Below are 15,854 nucleotides of genomic sequence, written 5' to 3' on the forward strand. Positions count from 1 at the left end.
AAAACCACCCCAGCTCTTATTAAGCCTCTCGCTCTGGAGTCAGCCCGCAACTAGTTAATTTCGCCCAAAGAAAGCTCTTCTCCTAGCGCTCTTGCCAGATGGACTAATTCTCTTTGAGGCATCCCCTTCTTCCCCCTCGCCGGCTGGGTGTCCCTCCCCCTCCCTTTCCACTCAACTCGGCAGCTAACCTTGTCTCGTGGTCATGGAGTTTATCCTTTCATTTTTGCCTAGGCTGAAGCGAGCTGTCCTGGCTCTTTAAAGTAGATGCCGGGTGGATCTATGGTTCTGGCGAAACAGAGAGGGAGCCCGAGCAGCGCGAAGGAAGTTTGAGCCGCGATGATGCAGCCCACATACTGGTACGCGGTGCTTCTGCTGCAACCTGTGCTGTACCTGGTAAGTTTCTGCGCCTCTTTCCCCCCTCCCTCTGCTCGTCTCCCAGCCGGGGTTGCCGGCGGGATATCAGCAGGGGAGGCCTCGATCCTGGGGGAGACGTCCTACACTCTAGACAAAGTTCTTGGATCCCCGAGTGCCCCCATCAATCAGGGACGTGCCCTGAAGCAGAGGGGAGAATTTGGCCCCGGCAGCTTCAAAGGTCTAAGCTTTAGGTTGAGGAGGGGGAAGTCGCTCTTGGGGAGTTTTCACTTGGAGGGGAGCTGTTTGTCACACAACGGATATTGGGCAAGGGATATTGCAATCTTATAGACCAGGGGTTGTTTTTGTGTGGGGAATTCAGAATGTGAAGGTAGGAATCCTGCAAAGCGATTCTTGGAAGGATTTTGCCAGTTAGCGGTGGTGTTTCGGACTCATGTTCAGTAAAACTTTTTCCTCCTCACTTCTTTTAGTTGAGCATTGAACATTCTCTTCGTTCACACATAAGAAGGGGGACAAAATCATGGGGCGCTTAGGAAACACATGGGGTGGAGTTCCAAGGCCATTCTGATGCGTCCGCTGTCACCCTGATTCCTCCTTCCACCCGACCCCTCCCTCCGGCGCACCGTCCGAAACTCTCTTCCCGATCCGGTGCCTTCCTAATGACCTTCCATCTCTCTCAAACAATTGGCCATTCGCCTCGTTAGTTGGGAATGATGGGAGCAGTAGGCTCCCTGCCCAAGCTGCGGATAGTGGGAGTTGTCGTTTGACAATTCTATAGGCGGGCGTTTTCAGAATTGGAACCTAATATACGCACCAGGAACTAGGGATGGGAAGATAATATTTGGCAGAATGCTTCTCGGTGTGATTATTGGAAGTCAGCATCCTTGTCTCCATGCCCCACCCTTCAGGGTTTAGAATGGTTTTCCGGACCAAGGAAAAAAGTCTTCGTTGTTACTCCGAAAAGTCCTTCCAGTCATTTTCCACTAGCGGGAATCTTGCGCGTGGGAAGTCCTGTTGGTTATCCTTCTTCCGCCCACCACAGAATAAACTCTACTCATACGAACCATTCCGCTTTGAGCTCACCGAGCATCCTCCCTTAGTTTACTCGGAAAGTGCTCGGGAATAACTCCCCTTTAAGATTATCGGGGACATAGAGGTTGCAGCTGCTTCTCTGCATGGGTTGAACGATCACCATCGCCGGAGCACTCCATTCGGTTTCTTTCGGACGCCACCGGTTTACAGATCGGATAAAAGATAGTACGAGGATTAGAAAACAGAGGACACGAGCTGAAAAGACTTGAGTGTAATTTGAACCCAACAAGCAGAAACCTAATGAGCTTCTTTAGGGTCTTCCGGGATAACATTGTCTTCAGAAGCCTTTTTTCTCCGCTGACTGTAATTGCAGGCTTTGGGCGCTTGAGGGCGCTGTGCCCCAATTTCAGCCATCTCGGGGTAAACAGGTGAACACGGGGGCAACCCCTCCTGTTGGAAATCATCGCTCTTGGATGCTATCCACCTGCTCGTGTAACCTTCGCTCCCTCTCCCTCCCAAAGAAGGATCGTGTGCCAGTTTAGAAGTAAAAAAATAAAAAATCTTGGAACGCGTGTTTGTCTTTCCTTTTAATAGAAGACCAACATGCGTATATTCTCTATGAGGTGGACAGGTATGGATCCAAAAGGAATGTGAGAACTGGCTGGAGGTTGGACACTCCGCCAACATTCTCAGAGTGGCAAGACTCACACTAGTGACATCACATAGGGCAATGATTCTGCAAGGCTTCATAGACTACCGACACCTGAAAGGGTCATTTATCCTTTGCATTTTTCCCTTTTAATTATTTTTGGGCGGGGTGGAGGGGGGATTTTATAGCGCCATCCCTATTTCTTCTGATTGTTGTAAAACGGTGTTAAGAAAACTACAGCACATGTAACTAGGGTCGATATTCCTAAACTGCGTGATTTTCTCCACTTTCGCCCGTCGTGTTGTTTGCTAGAACTTAAAATAAGTCCTTGTTCTAAATGTGCGGCACGCTGGAAGCAAGCGCGTCAGTTCTTTAATAGGAAACTGGGAGCATTTGAAATGCATTCCGTACGCAAATTAGGCTGATTCAATTACTGTTTAGTTACCAATTTCATTACCTGAGTGCCTTCACTTCCTATTCCCCTCCCAGCTGTGGAAACGGGAGGGGAAGGGGGAAAAAGAGACATTCCTGAAAACAATGCAAGATTTAACCGAATTTGAAAATAAAGCAACGCTTCAACCCTTTCTCGACTTGGCCCAGAGTTTTTCCTCAGCCCAACTTTATGGTTCGTGTCCAAGTCTCCCGTTCTTCTGATCGTGCTCCAGTTCTTAGAGTTTCCCGAGGCCTTTCTGCAATCAGGTCGGGTGACAGCACTGAGCTTTTCAAGCCTTAATTAAACTCGACTAAAGCATTTAATCGGTGGCGCGAACCAGTAAGGGGTAACGTGTTGTTGCCGGCCGCCTCTTCCTCCTTGAAGGCCGAATTGTACAGAATGGGCCGGAGTGAAGCAATGTGGAGGGAGGCTTGGAGAAAAATAAAATTCGCTTTCATTCTGAGTTCCGCCGGCAGTGAAAATCGATCGAGGTGTAGAAAATGAAAGGGAAGATGGATCCCACCAGTTCCGAGGAGCGTCTGCTCCCGGCCCGCAGCAAGGAAAGCCACGGTCCTGTTTGGCTGTTCAAGCGCAAAGCTCAGTTAGAAGCTCGGCTGGACCAAGTTCTGTCCTTTCTCAGTCGGTCGGGCTCCGTTTTTGATACAGCCGATCTCCGCCCGCGCCTGTCCGAAAAGGTGAGAGGCTGTATCCACCCAACCAACGTAACCTTAGCTACAAGCCGACTGAATTGCTGGCTAAAGTTACTGCCTCTCCCAAGACCAGGAGCTGTTAGGACAGCGGGTGCTTTTCTGGCCTGAAAGCTCTGGGTTGAAGCCAAGAATGGCTTTCGGGTGTTTCTGGCTCTCGAAGGAATTCGGGGCATAACCTTAACAAGTTTTCCTTCTGCTTCCCTCTCCCCTTTCCTTTTGGCTTAGTCCTCGGGAATTTCAGCGTTGGCTTCTTCCGGATCTCTGGGATCCCTTCTTTATTTGCACCGGGGAGCGATGCGTTAGAAGAATCCCTGGATGGTGCAGAATAACCATTTCCCCAGGAAACTTTCGATAAAAGAAGAACAATCTTCCGTTCGCGGGCGAATCGCCACCCATATTTAAAATGTGCCCAATGAATAATAGATTCCCCAGGCTCACTGTAGATGAGCCGATACATACCATTCCCTTTAACGTTTCATGTGTATATGTGTGTGGGGTGTTGTTGTTGTTGTTGTTAGACACGAATTGTTACAGGAGTTGGAATCATTCCTAACCTGAAACTTGAATCTGATATTACTTCTGGAGCGTTTTCATCAGGCTTCCAAGTGTGCAGATTACATTTGTGTGTTATATATGACATTGGGACAAACAGATACAGGACACTGTGAAATAAGACAATATAAAGTTCTGATAGGCAAATCATTTAATATATAAAATCATACATTACTTTTATAAGCAAGTGTACAGTACAGATAGTATGTCTGTCTGTCTGTCTATCTCTTTCTTTCTTTCTTTCTTTCTTTCTTCTCCATTTACACAGTAAAGGCAAGAATAGTTATGTAAATACGTGCACACAGATATTGACACATTAAACGTGTTACAATGTGTGCACCTTTATCAGACAACCAGAAATCTCCCCATCCACATATATATGTTATATTAAAAAAAAGTTTGTAAGAAAAGTTTTTTTGGGGGGGCGGTATCTGGAATGTGTGGTAACCAGATAGAATTCACCACCAGACTTGAACCGAGGCTCATTGTCTCAGAGACGAATGTCGTTGATTTCAATAGGATTCACTGCGTTCAAACCTAGCCTGTGCGCCTCCGAAGGAGGCGGGGAAGAGGCAAGTCAGAAGTACAAATCGTAACTTGCAGACGAGTCTCTCCCCTCCGATCCTGATTTAAAGTCCTCCCCCCCCCCCCCTGGAGTCGTGGGGTGCCTTCAACTTCGGCGCTGATCACAGTCAAAATTTCATTGCGCAGATTACGCCACTACGGGGAGTCGGCAACCTCCGGCCCTACTGTATAAATGCTTCGCGTTCTGCTCGTAGGGACGCACGCTCAAGTCGCCCAGCTTTCCCTTACCTGGCGCCTGCCAGGTTGGGGGGACCTCATCTCCCATCACCCAAGCGGGATGGTAATGGAAACAGTCGTCTAAAGAGGCTGGAGGGCGCCTGGTCGGAAAAGATTGGCGGTCTATCTGCAAGGCCGCGTCGAAATATTTGCCCAGTGATTGTGGAGGCTAATATTCCCTTGAAAAAGGTTGATAGATTTGTTTCGACCCGTGTCCTGCTTAATAGTGTGAAACCCCGAATCAAGTATTTTATTCTGATGAGACTTGTCCTTCTTTGCCTTCCTAGATTTATTTTAGGCACCTTTTCCTACATTTTCTGAACTCTAGATTGGAAACCTATGACTCTTTTAGCAGGACGCGGAGTTGGTGTGGGTGAGTACGGTCTAAGAGTGTGTTAAGTAATGACACTGTCCCCTCTACCTCGCACAATGTTATGGGCTAAATTACTTCGCAGCTTAGCAATTAAGCAGACATGTTTGCTGTTTAAAATCCTAAATTTTCGCCCGTATCCTGATTGGGCAGTACATCAGATAAGGGGACTTTGCTGTCGATAAGGGGACTAACATTTGGAGATTTAAGTCCCAGGTTTACTTGGCAGCCAACTTCATGGTCTTCAGTGGAATGTGTGTAAAGCCGTAGAAGATCGAAGCTGTAATGTTAGAACGGCTGGTAATACTTTTGGCCGCTTTGCGTGGTTCACTTCGCCGACTTCGGTGCCAGCCATTTGACCCCATGAAGCTGGTGACTCGTAATTATGACATGTCTTGATTTTTTTTTTTTTAAAAAATCGGAATTGCAACCAGGAGCGGGCCAAAAACCGTGTCTGAAACCCGAACACTTTTCCCGAAAAAGCTTAGTTAGGTTAGGGAAATTGTATATACTTTATTTCAAGGGTAAGAGTTTGAAATAGTGCCACGAAAGTGCTCCACTGACGCTGGTCGAAAATCCCAACAACTTTTGCTAAGTATATACATTTTAAAAAGGCCCTGAATATAAAGTTGTCCCGATTCTGATCTCCACCCTGGCATTAATATTGCCTTGTTAGCTTCGTCGAGGGAAAGCCGTTCTTTCAAATTAAGGATCCCGCACTACTCGGGTAGCGGCTGGGCTGACAATAACCCGAGGCCAATTACTTAAGGGAGGGGGCGTGACCACACCTTCCTATCTGCCCTTCTAAGATTACACCGCCCAAGAGGCCACTTGGCTTCATCCGCGGAAAGGGTTTGCGGGGTGTTTCGAGGCTTCTTCCCCGCTCTGCACACCTTGAGGGCTGTCCGCACTGGCGATTTCCATCACCATGGAAATACATCACTAAATGCGGATAGGTGAGGACAATCCCTGGTGTGGATAGCCTGCTAGTGTAACCAAAGAAGGCCTGTAGGCCTTGGGTGCCATTGCTTGTAGACAGGTGCCTATGATTAGGCAAGGAAGAACTGTAGGGTAAAAGGCTTGTGACCCATGGTGTGTGTGTGTGTGTGTGTGTGTGTGAAAGAGAGAGAGAGAGAGAGAGAGAGAGAGAGAGAGAGAGAGAGAGAGAGAGAGAGAGAGAGAGAGAGGGAGAGAGGGAGGGAGGGAGGCTTTTTTTGGCGCGGCTGCAGATTCTAGAGCAGCTTATATATGTTTTTAGTCAATCCTCCCCCTTCCATGATTTTGGTGTCATTCTTTTCTTCTTCTCAGAATTAAAGGGCAGAATTATAACCCCTCCTCCCCACGCCCCAAGTCAGCTAAGCATTTTCCGCAGGCTGCAAGGAAATTATTACCAACTGGGCCCTATTGTCCTCCACTAACCATTCCTCCCAAGGCTTTTTCAAAGATTGTGTGAGAGTGGGTGGGTGAGTAGTGTGAGTGGGAGTGCTGAAAGCATTTGGCTATTATTTGACTGCCTTTCTCCCTCCCCTCCTTTCTTTGAAGCGATTTACTGTATTTTTGTAGATATCCAGAGAAAGAGCAAAACAGCTGGCCGCGCACCCGCGGTCGTCACAATTGATTTTGTTTGTTTGTTTGTTTGTTTGGAAGGATAAATAAACAAAGGAGCCCCTAGTTGAATTTTTCTGCCTGTAGAAAAATGGTTGTCCATAATAAGGCTGCGTAGGATTTGAAGGGCGTTGCGACAAGAGACCTATGAAATAACAGTAAGTGTCTACTGCTAGCTATGTTCTGGGTAGAAGTATGGGTCACACGCATCCACACACGTATAGTGATTATGACTAAGAAAGAAATTATTAGGAGGAGCACAGCATGCCTTACAGAATACTCTTTGCGCTTCTGTGCAGTCCACTTAGTGCAGGCTCCTCGTGTACCCAATATCATGCTTTTTATCCCAAATAATGCATGCACATTATCTGGAGAACTCGCTGGCACTACATAACCGTATCATTAAAGAGCATCGCTCGTTCTCTTGGTGGGTCCACTCTGCTGATGAATCCTTTCCTGACATTCCATTGCTTTTATCCTTCTAATCCCAAGTACGTTTTCCTAGGATCACCCCCCCCCCCGAAATCCAGTGCGGCTTCCTTCGGAGGAGCTGAATAAGATGACCCGGTTAGCTTAGGCCGACCTTCCGGTTCGGTTCATTAGCGCCTTGTTTCTTAGCTGGCTAATGCCGTTTTGTAGCCTTCAGGGAATCAAGTGGGATACCTACGCGCGTTAGCAACTTTCCTCTGCTGCACTTCTGCAAGCATTGGAGTTCAAAGAACTGCACTGATCCCGTCCAGGACCCAGAGAGTTCAAGGAAGCGTTCTTCCTAAGGTAAAGCTCCGCAGGGACAGAAACCTAAACCTTACTAAAAACACAACTAGCGGTGCCCAGGTCAGTTCAGACGGGATCTACTACAAATTCTGCTCCTTTTCTGCTCGCTCGCTCGCTTATACTTTTTCTATTTGGGGGGCCCTCTTGATGCTTCCTCTCTTTCTCTTTAATATCAGGAGGAGAGGGTGGGGAACAGATTAGCACAAAGGCATTTAAGTGAAAAGGGAGTGGGCATTTTCCCCATTGCTGCGTTTAGCTTGCTAATTGAACTCCCGCTTCCTTCGGTCTTAATAGCTTGTTTTAAATGTTGGAGTCGCGCGCGCGCGCGTGTGTGTGTGTTTCTCCATTTACACAGAGGCAACATTCCCATCTGGCGATTCTGGCAAATATTGTTGATTATACTCATAATATTATAATAGTAATGTTATTAACGCAAAATCGCCAGTAGAACAGCGATGGGGAAGAGGAGAGGGGGGGGGGGACAGGTTATTATCTCTCTCTTATCCCTCTTGCTCCCTTGTTGGGAAGCGCCCGTTTCTCGAGGGAATCCAAGTCTTGATTCCCCCAGAATTGTTTTTCCGGTCTTACTCTCTGTGCTGCGATTGGGGCGAATGACGCCCGGTGATTTCCCTTCTAGTTTAACTCAGCCCAGGTTCGCCTAACTTAGCATTTAAAGCACCCCCTCGGGTGCTTGGTAAATAGGAGCTTTTAGCTATATTTTATCCTATAGACTGACAATTTGACGACTCTGCTTGACGGATTTCTACTTCTCTCCCTCCTCCCAGTCTTCGCTCCCCTCCAACCTCCCCCCCCCACTAAATCTTGGCAAGCACTTTATCAAGGATAAAAAGGTTCTGCTGTAAGGATGTCACTCAATTTATGGTGAAAGTCGAACGAGTTACTTTTAATGAAAGTGCCTTGACGATGAATATTGCCAGCCATTTCCTGAACAGGCTCTCTCGGACGGAAGGAAAGGAGGACATGCCAGTTCTTCTCCCTGAAAAATATATCACCCTCCAAACTCATTTACCAGCGAAGCCGACCCCGACCTTTCCGAAAACTGTTGACGGGACTGTGGAGCAGGTCGGCGCAGGTCGGCCTTATTGCAAGCGGAGTAGCGCGGCAGACCGATTTCTGCCGGAGGTGCAGCCGAGGCTAAACTAAAATGATGTATGATTGAGTGAACTCAGTCGACAGTGCCCCATTCAGCTATGCGATTAAGCAAACCGCGGCTTGGTATGATCTGTAATCCCCGCCTCTGCCTTTTTATGCCCTAATCTTGCTTATCCACTTCAGATGCAACTCCTTTATGGTCACTAACGGTAACAGGACTCCAAAATCTAGGGAAGTGAAAGAGGTGCCCACAGCAGAACAGAGGTGTCTCCAGATACACAGTTATGCTGGCCTCCAAGTTCAGCAAAGTTTAGGAGGGGCTGATGTATGGGACAGCTGATCTTTACACACACACACACACACACACACACACACACACACACACACACAGCAGACAGCAGACAGACAGAGAGACAGACACAGACAGACAGAGACAGACATAGAAAGACAGACAGAGAGAGACAGAGACAAGAGACAGAGACAGAGACACACAGAGAGACAGATTTATTTGCATAAGTATATTATATAGAACAATTATTGTTATGTATATTGTTCTCTATCACATACCATGTTTCTGGATTGCATGCATAGCATAAATCTATTTAGGATGAAGATGATCTCTGAAAGTTTATTTCTCTGAGGCCTATAATGTTCTTTTCTTACTATAAATCTTCAAGTTTGTTTTAACTTTTTGGAATAATGAATTAATTGAAATATAGTCTAAAGCACACTTCTCCAACAAGGAATCCTCCAAGAATTGGCTGGGAGATTAATTGGATTTGAAATCCAACACTTCCAATTAGGATATTTCGTAGAAAGTGGTGTCCATTGGGTGAAGTAAGTGTCTTTAATGCAAGCATGTTTAAGGTCACAAACTCTAATCACATGAAAACTTTAGTTTCAAATAAAAGTAGCCAGAATTGTTGTGGGGACTTTTCCTGAATTTTCTGAAATTTGTTTGTCAATATACTGGATCACTTTAATGGTTTTATCATTGGTCATACGGGATTAATGGGTCTAGGTGAAAAAGGATTCTATCTGATATCAAATACCACCCAATACCACACTAGGGCAGGGCACAGGCCAGTTATATGAACCAATGCCATATCTAAATTTATCATTTGGAATAAATTTTAATAGATTCACAGGATTTATCTGAGAAGCATAATCATAAAATAATTTAGTTGGCAGCAAATGAATTTAAAAAAGAGAAAAACAAATAAGTTTATCTCTATCTCAAAGCAAATCCCATTGACATTCATTAATTGAAGCTGTATTCGAATATTCACTACACACTCCCCAATTGATTATTGTACTGGTCCCAGTTACTCATGAATAAAAATAAAATAAAAATAAAGCAAACAATGCATATGTGTTTAATGTGTGTATTGCTGCCTTACTTTTTAGGGCAAAACCTTAGTGGAGAATAATACAATGCTCTTTCTCTTTTCAATATTATTTTTATTTTGTTTATTTTATTTTTTTAAAACCCATCTATATTACTTTATAAGTAAACGCAAGGCAATAAATACATAATACTACTCCCATTTCCCAAAGAGCCGAGGTGGCGCAGTGGTTAGGGTGAAGTACTGCAGGCCACTTCAGCTGACTGTTATCTGCAGTTCAGCGGTTGTAATCTCACCGGCTCAAGGTTGACTCAGCCTTCCATCCTTCCGAGGTGGGTGAAATGAGGACCCAGACTGTGGGGGCGATATGCTGACTCTGTAAACCGCTTAGAGAGGGCTGAAAGCCCTATGAAGCGGTATATAAATCTAACTGCTATTGCTACTATTGCTATTTCCCCCACAAAACAACTGTATGATCTAGTTGGGCTAAGATTGGCTCAAAATCACCCAGCACCTTTCATGCTTAAAATGAGACTGGAACTCACAGTCTTCTGGTTTCTAGGCCAGAACCTTAATTACCATACAAAACTGTTTGTTTTATGTTGCTTCTAATTTTCTGATTGTTTCAAAATTTTCTGTGAGACCAGAGTTCCTTTTGTCTACAAAGTGATCTTAATCAAACTTTTGGCCTGGATGTACTGAGGGTTGCTAGTAGCCAACATTGTCTTCTTCCTGTAGTTTCTGTCAATCCATTTACCCATTTAAAAGCAGCAAAAATAATTAAAGTACAAACCAACTAGTCTCTTGTTAACCACGGGGTGGAGTTCAGATTGCGAAACCACAGATGTTGTCTAGGATGGAATCTGGCAGTCAATGAATTATACTTACACAGAATAGCAAATGGTTCATTCTTATTGTAAAGATATCATCTACTTTTTGGCAGGCTTACTTTGAGCTTCTCTGCCTTTACCTAACATAATTGGAAATGGGAAGAGCCCTTATTACAGTTTAAAACTTATTATTTATTTTTTCATTCAGTTGTTTGGTGCTTCTAGATACTGTTTGACCTACAATAGTTTGATTGTAGGTACTTCTTGACCTACAGTAGTTTAATTAGTGACCATTCAAAGTTACGACAGCACTGGAAAAAGTGATTTATGGCTGCTTTTCACAGTTACAATCATTGCAGCATCTTCATGGTCACATGATCAAAATTCAGATGCATGGCAACTGACTCATATTTATGACGGTTGCACTGTCCTATCACCTTTTAAGACCTTCTGATAAGCAAAGTCCATGGGGAAGCCGCATTCACTTAACAACCATGTTACTAACTTAACAACTGCAGTGATTCACTCAACAACCATGGCAAGAAAAGTCATAAAATAGGACAAAAGTCACGTAACAAGTGTCTTGCTTAGCAACAGAAATTTTGGGCAGAAAGTTGTGGACCACCTGTGATTGTTCATAAAATTAACACCAGATATAAAAATAATGTAACATAATCTGATTTTTAAAAACCCGAAAGCCTAAAATGGAGCTTGGAATTCAGGATGAATACTTACACTCCCTTCATGGTGGATTCTAATTTTAAAGATCACCGAACAACTATCTGCAGCCTTGAAGTTTCAGATTCATCTCACTAAAAACTTTTAGATTTCTAGGTAGTGTTCTCCTTAGAGTTAAAGTAATACCCATCTTCATTTATTATATAATTATTTGATTACATCCCACTTTTTTTATTCCAGAAGTGGATATAATTAATATTCCTTCTTTCTCCTATTTTTTCAACAACAACCATGTGAGGTGAATTGAGTTGTGAGATAATGTCTGGTTCAGTTACTCAACTGACTTTTCTGCCTAAGATGGGACTAGAACTCATGGTCTCCTAGTTTATTATATGAATTCAAATATAGACTTCAACAATATATCTCTGGAAAACTTTTCAATAAACCACTGAAGATATTCTACTTACACTGTGAACCTTTATATACACCCTCTTGTTTTGTTGTGTTGCCATATAGAGTAAATGTTTCAGCCAGAATCTCCATCTTTTATGAGTAGACTGGGTGAATATATTTACATGAGAAGGTATTTACTTTACCTGACACTTCAAATATGTATTAAGTATCTAATTTACTGATATATAAACGTTCATATTATTCAATTCCAAGGCTTTGTTGGGTCTTATATGCACTTAGAATTATTGAAGAAATTAGTAAGCCTTAAGCTAGATCATGTATGCCTTTATGCATGTGAATCACCAACACTGTATCAGAGCCATCTCTTTCCTGTATATCTGTTTAGCCAATCAGGACTATTTGATCAGTTATCAATATTTTTTATCAGAATATTTTATCAATATTTTGTCCTCTTCCCCAAGGGTAAGAAGCTTTTTTAAAAAAGAGAGGGAATCTTCTTATCCTTGGAAAAGGAGGAAAAACCTACCATATTTTTTGGAGTAGAAGACGTACTGGAGTATAAGATGCACCAGAGTATAAGACACACCAAGGTTTTGAAGAGGCGAATTAAAAAAAGTAGGTAGGTAGATAGAGGGATAGAGAGGGAGAGAAAGAGAGAGAAATACAGCAGGTAGGTAGGGAGAGAGAGAGTAGTTAGATAGCTAGATAAAGGCATAGAGAGGAGGGGGTGAAATAGAGAGAGATAGAGAAATAGAGAAATACAGTAGGTAGGTAGGGAGAGAGAGTGAGTAGGTAGGTAGGTAGATGTTTCTAGGTGTATTTATCCATGTGCTGGAGAAGGAAATCATTGACAATCTGCAGCACCTAAGACTTTGTTTCTGCTGGCACAGCACTTGATAAATGTAATTCTCATCAGTTAAAGAGCTTTCCAAAAGGAATTTTTTTTTTGCGCTCTGCAAACCTCTGAAAAATGGCCCGTTTTTTGCGAAAAAAGGTCCCCCCCTTTTAAAAAAGGCATGGAGGGCTTGCAGAGGGCTCACAAAAACAGGCCCATTTTTTGTCAAAATTTGCATGCATAGCCTTATAGAGGCTTATAGAGTGCTGCTGGGGGCTGGAGAGGCAAAAAATGCAGAAGTATAGGCGTCCTTTGCTCATTTCTGCCCTCCCCAGCCCCCAGGAACTCTCTGAAACCTCCATAAGGGTATACACGGACATTTCGGTGAAGGGGGCGGGGCTTTGGGAGGCAAAAAATGCTGTGTCCAGTGTATAAGATGCACCCAGATTTTCAGCCTCTTTTTTGAAGAAAAAAGGTGCGTCTTATACTACGAAAAACACGGTATATCCTATATATCCCTCACTTTTGTGGTTTTAGGGTTGCTTTAGTAATTTTTTTCTTTTTCATGCTTCTCTAAAGAGAGAAACTAAAGTAGTTTTTTTTTAACACGAACTGTTCCTAACTTGCTTTTCTCTCATCCCAATCTTATTGCACCTTATTTGCTTTTCTAAGGGACTGAGTAAGAATGCCTGTTGAGTGGTTATTTCAGTACCATGGACAACTACCACATTAATTTTCTTCTGTGAGATTCTGATACAATAGGAGAAAGTTTCCTCTTCTAAACATGGATAGAGTTTTAAGTGTCATATTCTCAAAGGATCACAAGTATGTTGCATTCAGCATCTATGCCTGTAGTAATGGCATTTTCTGATTCTAGTGCCGTGTACAAAAGGGTAGTTGAAAAGCAAGGCTCTAGAAGGCAATCTTTGTCTTTGGAAACAAAGACAACAAATAATTAAGATTGATGTCTCATTAACCATTGGTGGGTATTTTAAGTGAAACAACTGGAATAAAATGTCTATTTGAGAAACTTTTCTTTCAGGCTTCTTCCCTCTCCTTCCCCATATGTACATTTTAACAGTTCTTTTAGAATTTGTTTTTAAGACATTGGACAAAAGATAAAGAAATAGTCAAGGTAGACCAAGCCCCTTTAAAAACAGGTTCCACTAAACATTTGAATGTAAGCACCTTCATTTTCTAGGAGCTCATCTTCTTCTCCCCCCAAAAAGAAAAGAATTGCTGAAATTAAAAATATCAGTCAGAATTCATTTATTTCCCCCTTCTTTACCTAACTAATTAATTTGCATTAAACATGAATAGAAACTGAGAAATTGAATTGATTTTGGATGAAGTGCCCCATTAAAAGGATTAAACATGGAAGGAAAGGCTTTGGGGATACATAATTTTTAGAGTCTTTCCTTGAGTGGATTAAAACAAACAAACAAACAAACCAAATTGTAATAGATTGGAAAGATTAACTTGAAAGATTATTGACAATGAAATGGCTTCAGAAAGTTGAAGGCAGAAAACATTTAATGACCTTCACCAAAACACAGTTAATGAGGGAGTTTTCTATTGAGCCTTTCATTAAACCAGCAACTAATAACAATAATTAATTATTTAACCTTGGCCTTTACAAAAATAATGGCAACAAATCTCATTTGACTCAAAGCCAAACCTCAGGAATTATACCACAAGAAAGCTGTTATAATCAACTAGCCCTAGTGATGGAAATCAACACATTTAGGATGAGTGTTTGCCCAATTAACCTAAATATAAATGACTGTTTATGAGTTGGGTTGGGGAGGGGGGGCATTCCAACAAGCATATTTCCTTGCTAAGTAAAACATAATCACTGACTTTGCCTCTCAATCACATAAATCCACGCTTAATATTGACAGAGGTGTTCCCCAAGGGCTTTGCCCGTCAAGAAGTGGTTGTCAATAAAATACAAGAAAGTTTTAAGGGGTTGTGTAGCTGGAAGAATGATAGGGCCCATGCAATAAAGAATGGAAGGACTGTTTTGAATCAGTCTTATTCAAACTCCAATGAAGAATATGTATGGGATTGTGGACAGTAAAGAATAGAAGCTAAACCACTTAGAATGTTGTAAGCTCTTTGGAGATTGTGAAACAAAGCTACTTGGGTAAGAAAATGTCAAGAACTTAGCTATCCACCTGTGCACTTTGCTATTTGTGAAATGGATAGAAGACTGCCCTGAACTGAAGAGGTGTCTGAGATGCAGTTCAGTGCCTGGAAATTTAACAAACATTTTGAAAAGCAAAATAGTAGGGTTTTTTTACATCTTCCACAAGAAACGGAAAGTGGTCTATATCCTTGCAACAACCCTCATATAATCTAGGATATAATTGTTCGAGGTCACCCAGTGAATCCTAGCAACTGCCAAGTACATGGTTATCTTTTCTTAAGCTCATCTTTCCTGGTGATAAATGTTGTGTAATATTTTAGATGTACTGTATAATCATTTTTCTGAGGTTCCCAATTATTCATTTTCATACAGAATTAGCCCACAGCTAATTCTGAACCAAGAGGAAGACAGGATTTGACTCTGAGTCTTTCTATATTCCAGAACTTTGCTGTAAATTTCTCCAATCTTGCATTTTATATTTGTTCTTCATCATTTTCTAAAGAACATGCAATCCATGCTGAAGGTGATATGTGGTGTAAGCCAATAAATTTGTGACCACAAGATTGGAGAAGGTTGCTCTGCTTCACAGATTTTTCTTTTTTCTTTATTATTATATTTTGCCTTCTCTCCAGTGGTCTGTTTTGTTTTATTTTATCTTATCTTTATTTATCTTTATTTTATCAAGAATAACTTTGTGGTTAGACTGAAAGATAATTATTGGCCTCATGTCAACGTATGTTTCCATGGTTGAGGAAACCAAACCAAACCTATGTCGTCAAGTTGCTCTTCAAACTTATTTCCCCAAGTGATGGTAACTTTTACAATAGAAGTGAGCCATTCTAAATATTACCCAGCTACAACTCCTAACAACCTCAAACAGTTGGCATAATGGTGAATGATGCCTGGTGATAATCTAACAGATTGGGAAATCTATATATTCTTCTTTATATGATTCCTATTTTTTGTTTTGTTTGGGGTAGTCTGTCCTCATTTTTGGTCCAGTTTTGGTTGCTTGATGTAAAAAAGATGTTGAGACTCTAGAAAGAGTGCCGAGAAGAGCAACAAAGATGATTAGGAGACTGGAGGCTAAAACATATGAAGAACGGTTGCAGGAACTGGGTATATCTAGTCCTGATAAAAAAAAGGACTAGGGGTGACATGATAGCAGTGTTCCAATATCTCATGGGCTGC

General features: G+C 42.5%; 2 protein-coding genes across 2 annotated transcripts in view; both read left to right on the forward strand.

Annotated features, from left to right (window-relative positions):
- The first annotated feature begins 339 nt into the window (after positions 1–339).
- The window catches only part of NXPH1 (neurexophilin 1), a 184,928-nt gene continuing 169,413 nt past the window's right edge, over positions 340–15,854 (forward strand). Inside the window, exon 1 of the mRNA XM_032237862.1 lies at positions 340–393. Coding sequence (XP_032093753.1) covers positions 340–393 — 54 coding nt within the window. The remainder of the gene's footprint in view (positions 394–15,854) is intronic.
- Positions 2,999–15,854, forward strand: part of LOC116520507 (2-aminoethanethiol dioxygenase-like) — a 121,738-nt gene continuing 108,882 nt past the window's right edge. The window contains 1 exon segment of the mRNA XM_032234751.1: positions 2,999–3,181. Within this exon segment, the coding sequence (XP_032090642.1) occupies positions 2,999–3,181 (183 nt within the window).

The sequence above is a fragment of the Thamnophis elegans genome, chromosome Z (assembly GCF_009769535.1).
Source record: "Thamnophis elegans isolate rThaEle1 chromosome Z, rThaEle1.pri, whole genome shotgun sequence".
In the NCBI taxonomy this organism is placed as follows: Eukaryota; Metazoa; Chordata; class Lepidosauria; order Squamata; family Colubridae; genus Thamnophis; species Thamnophis elegans.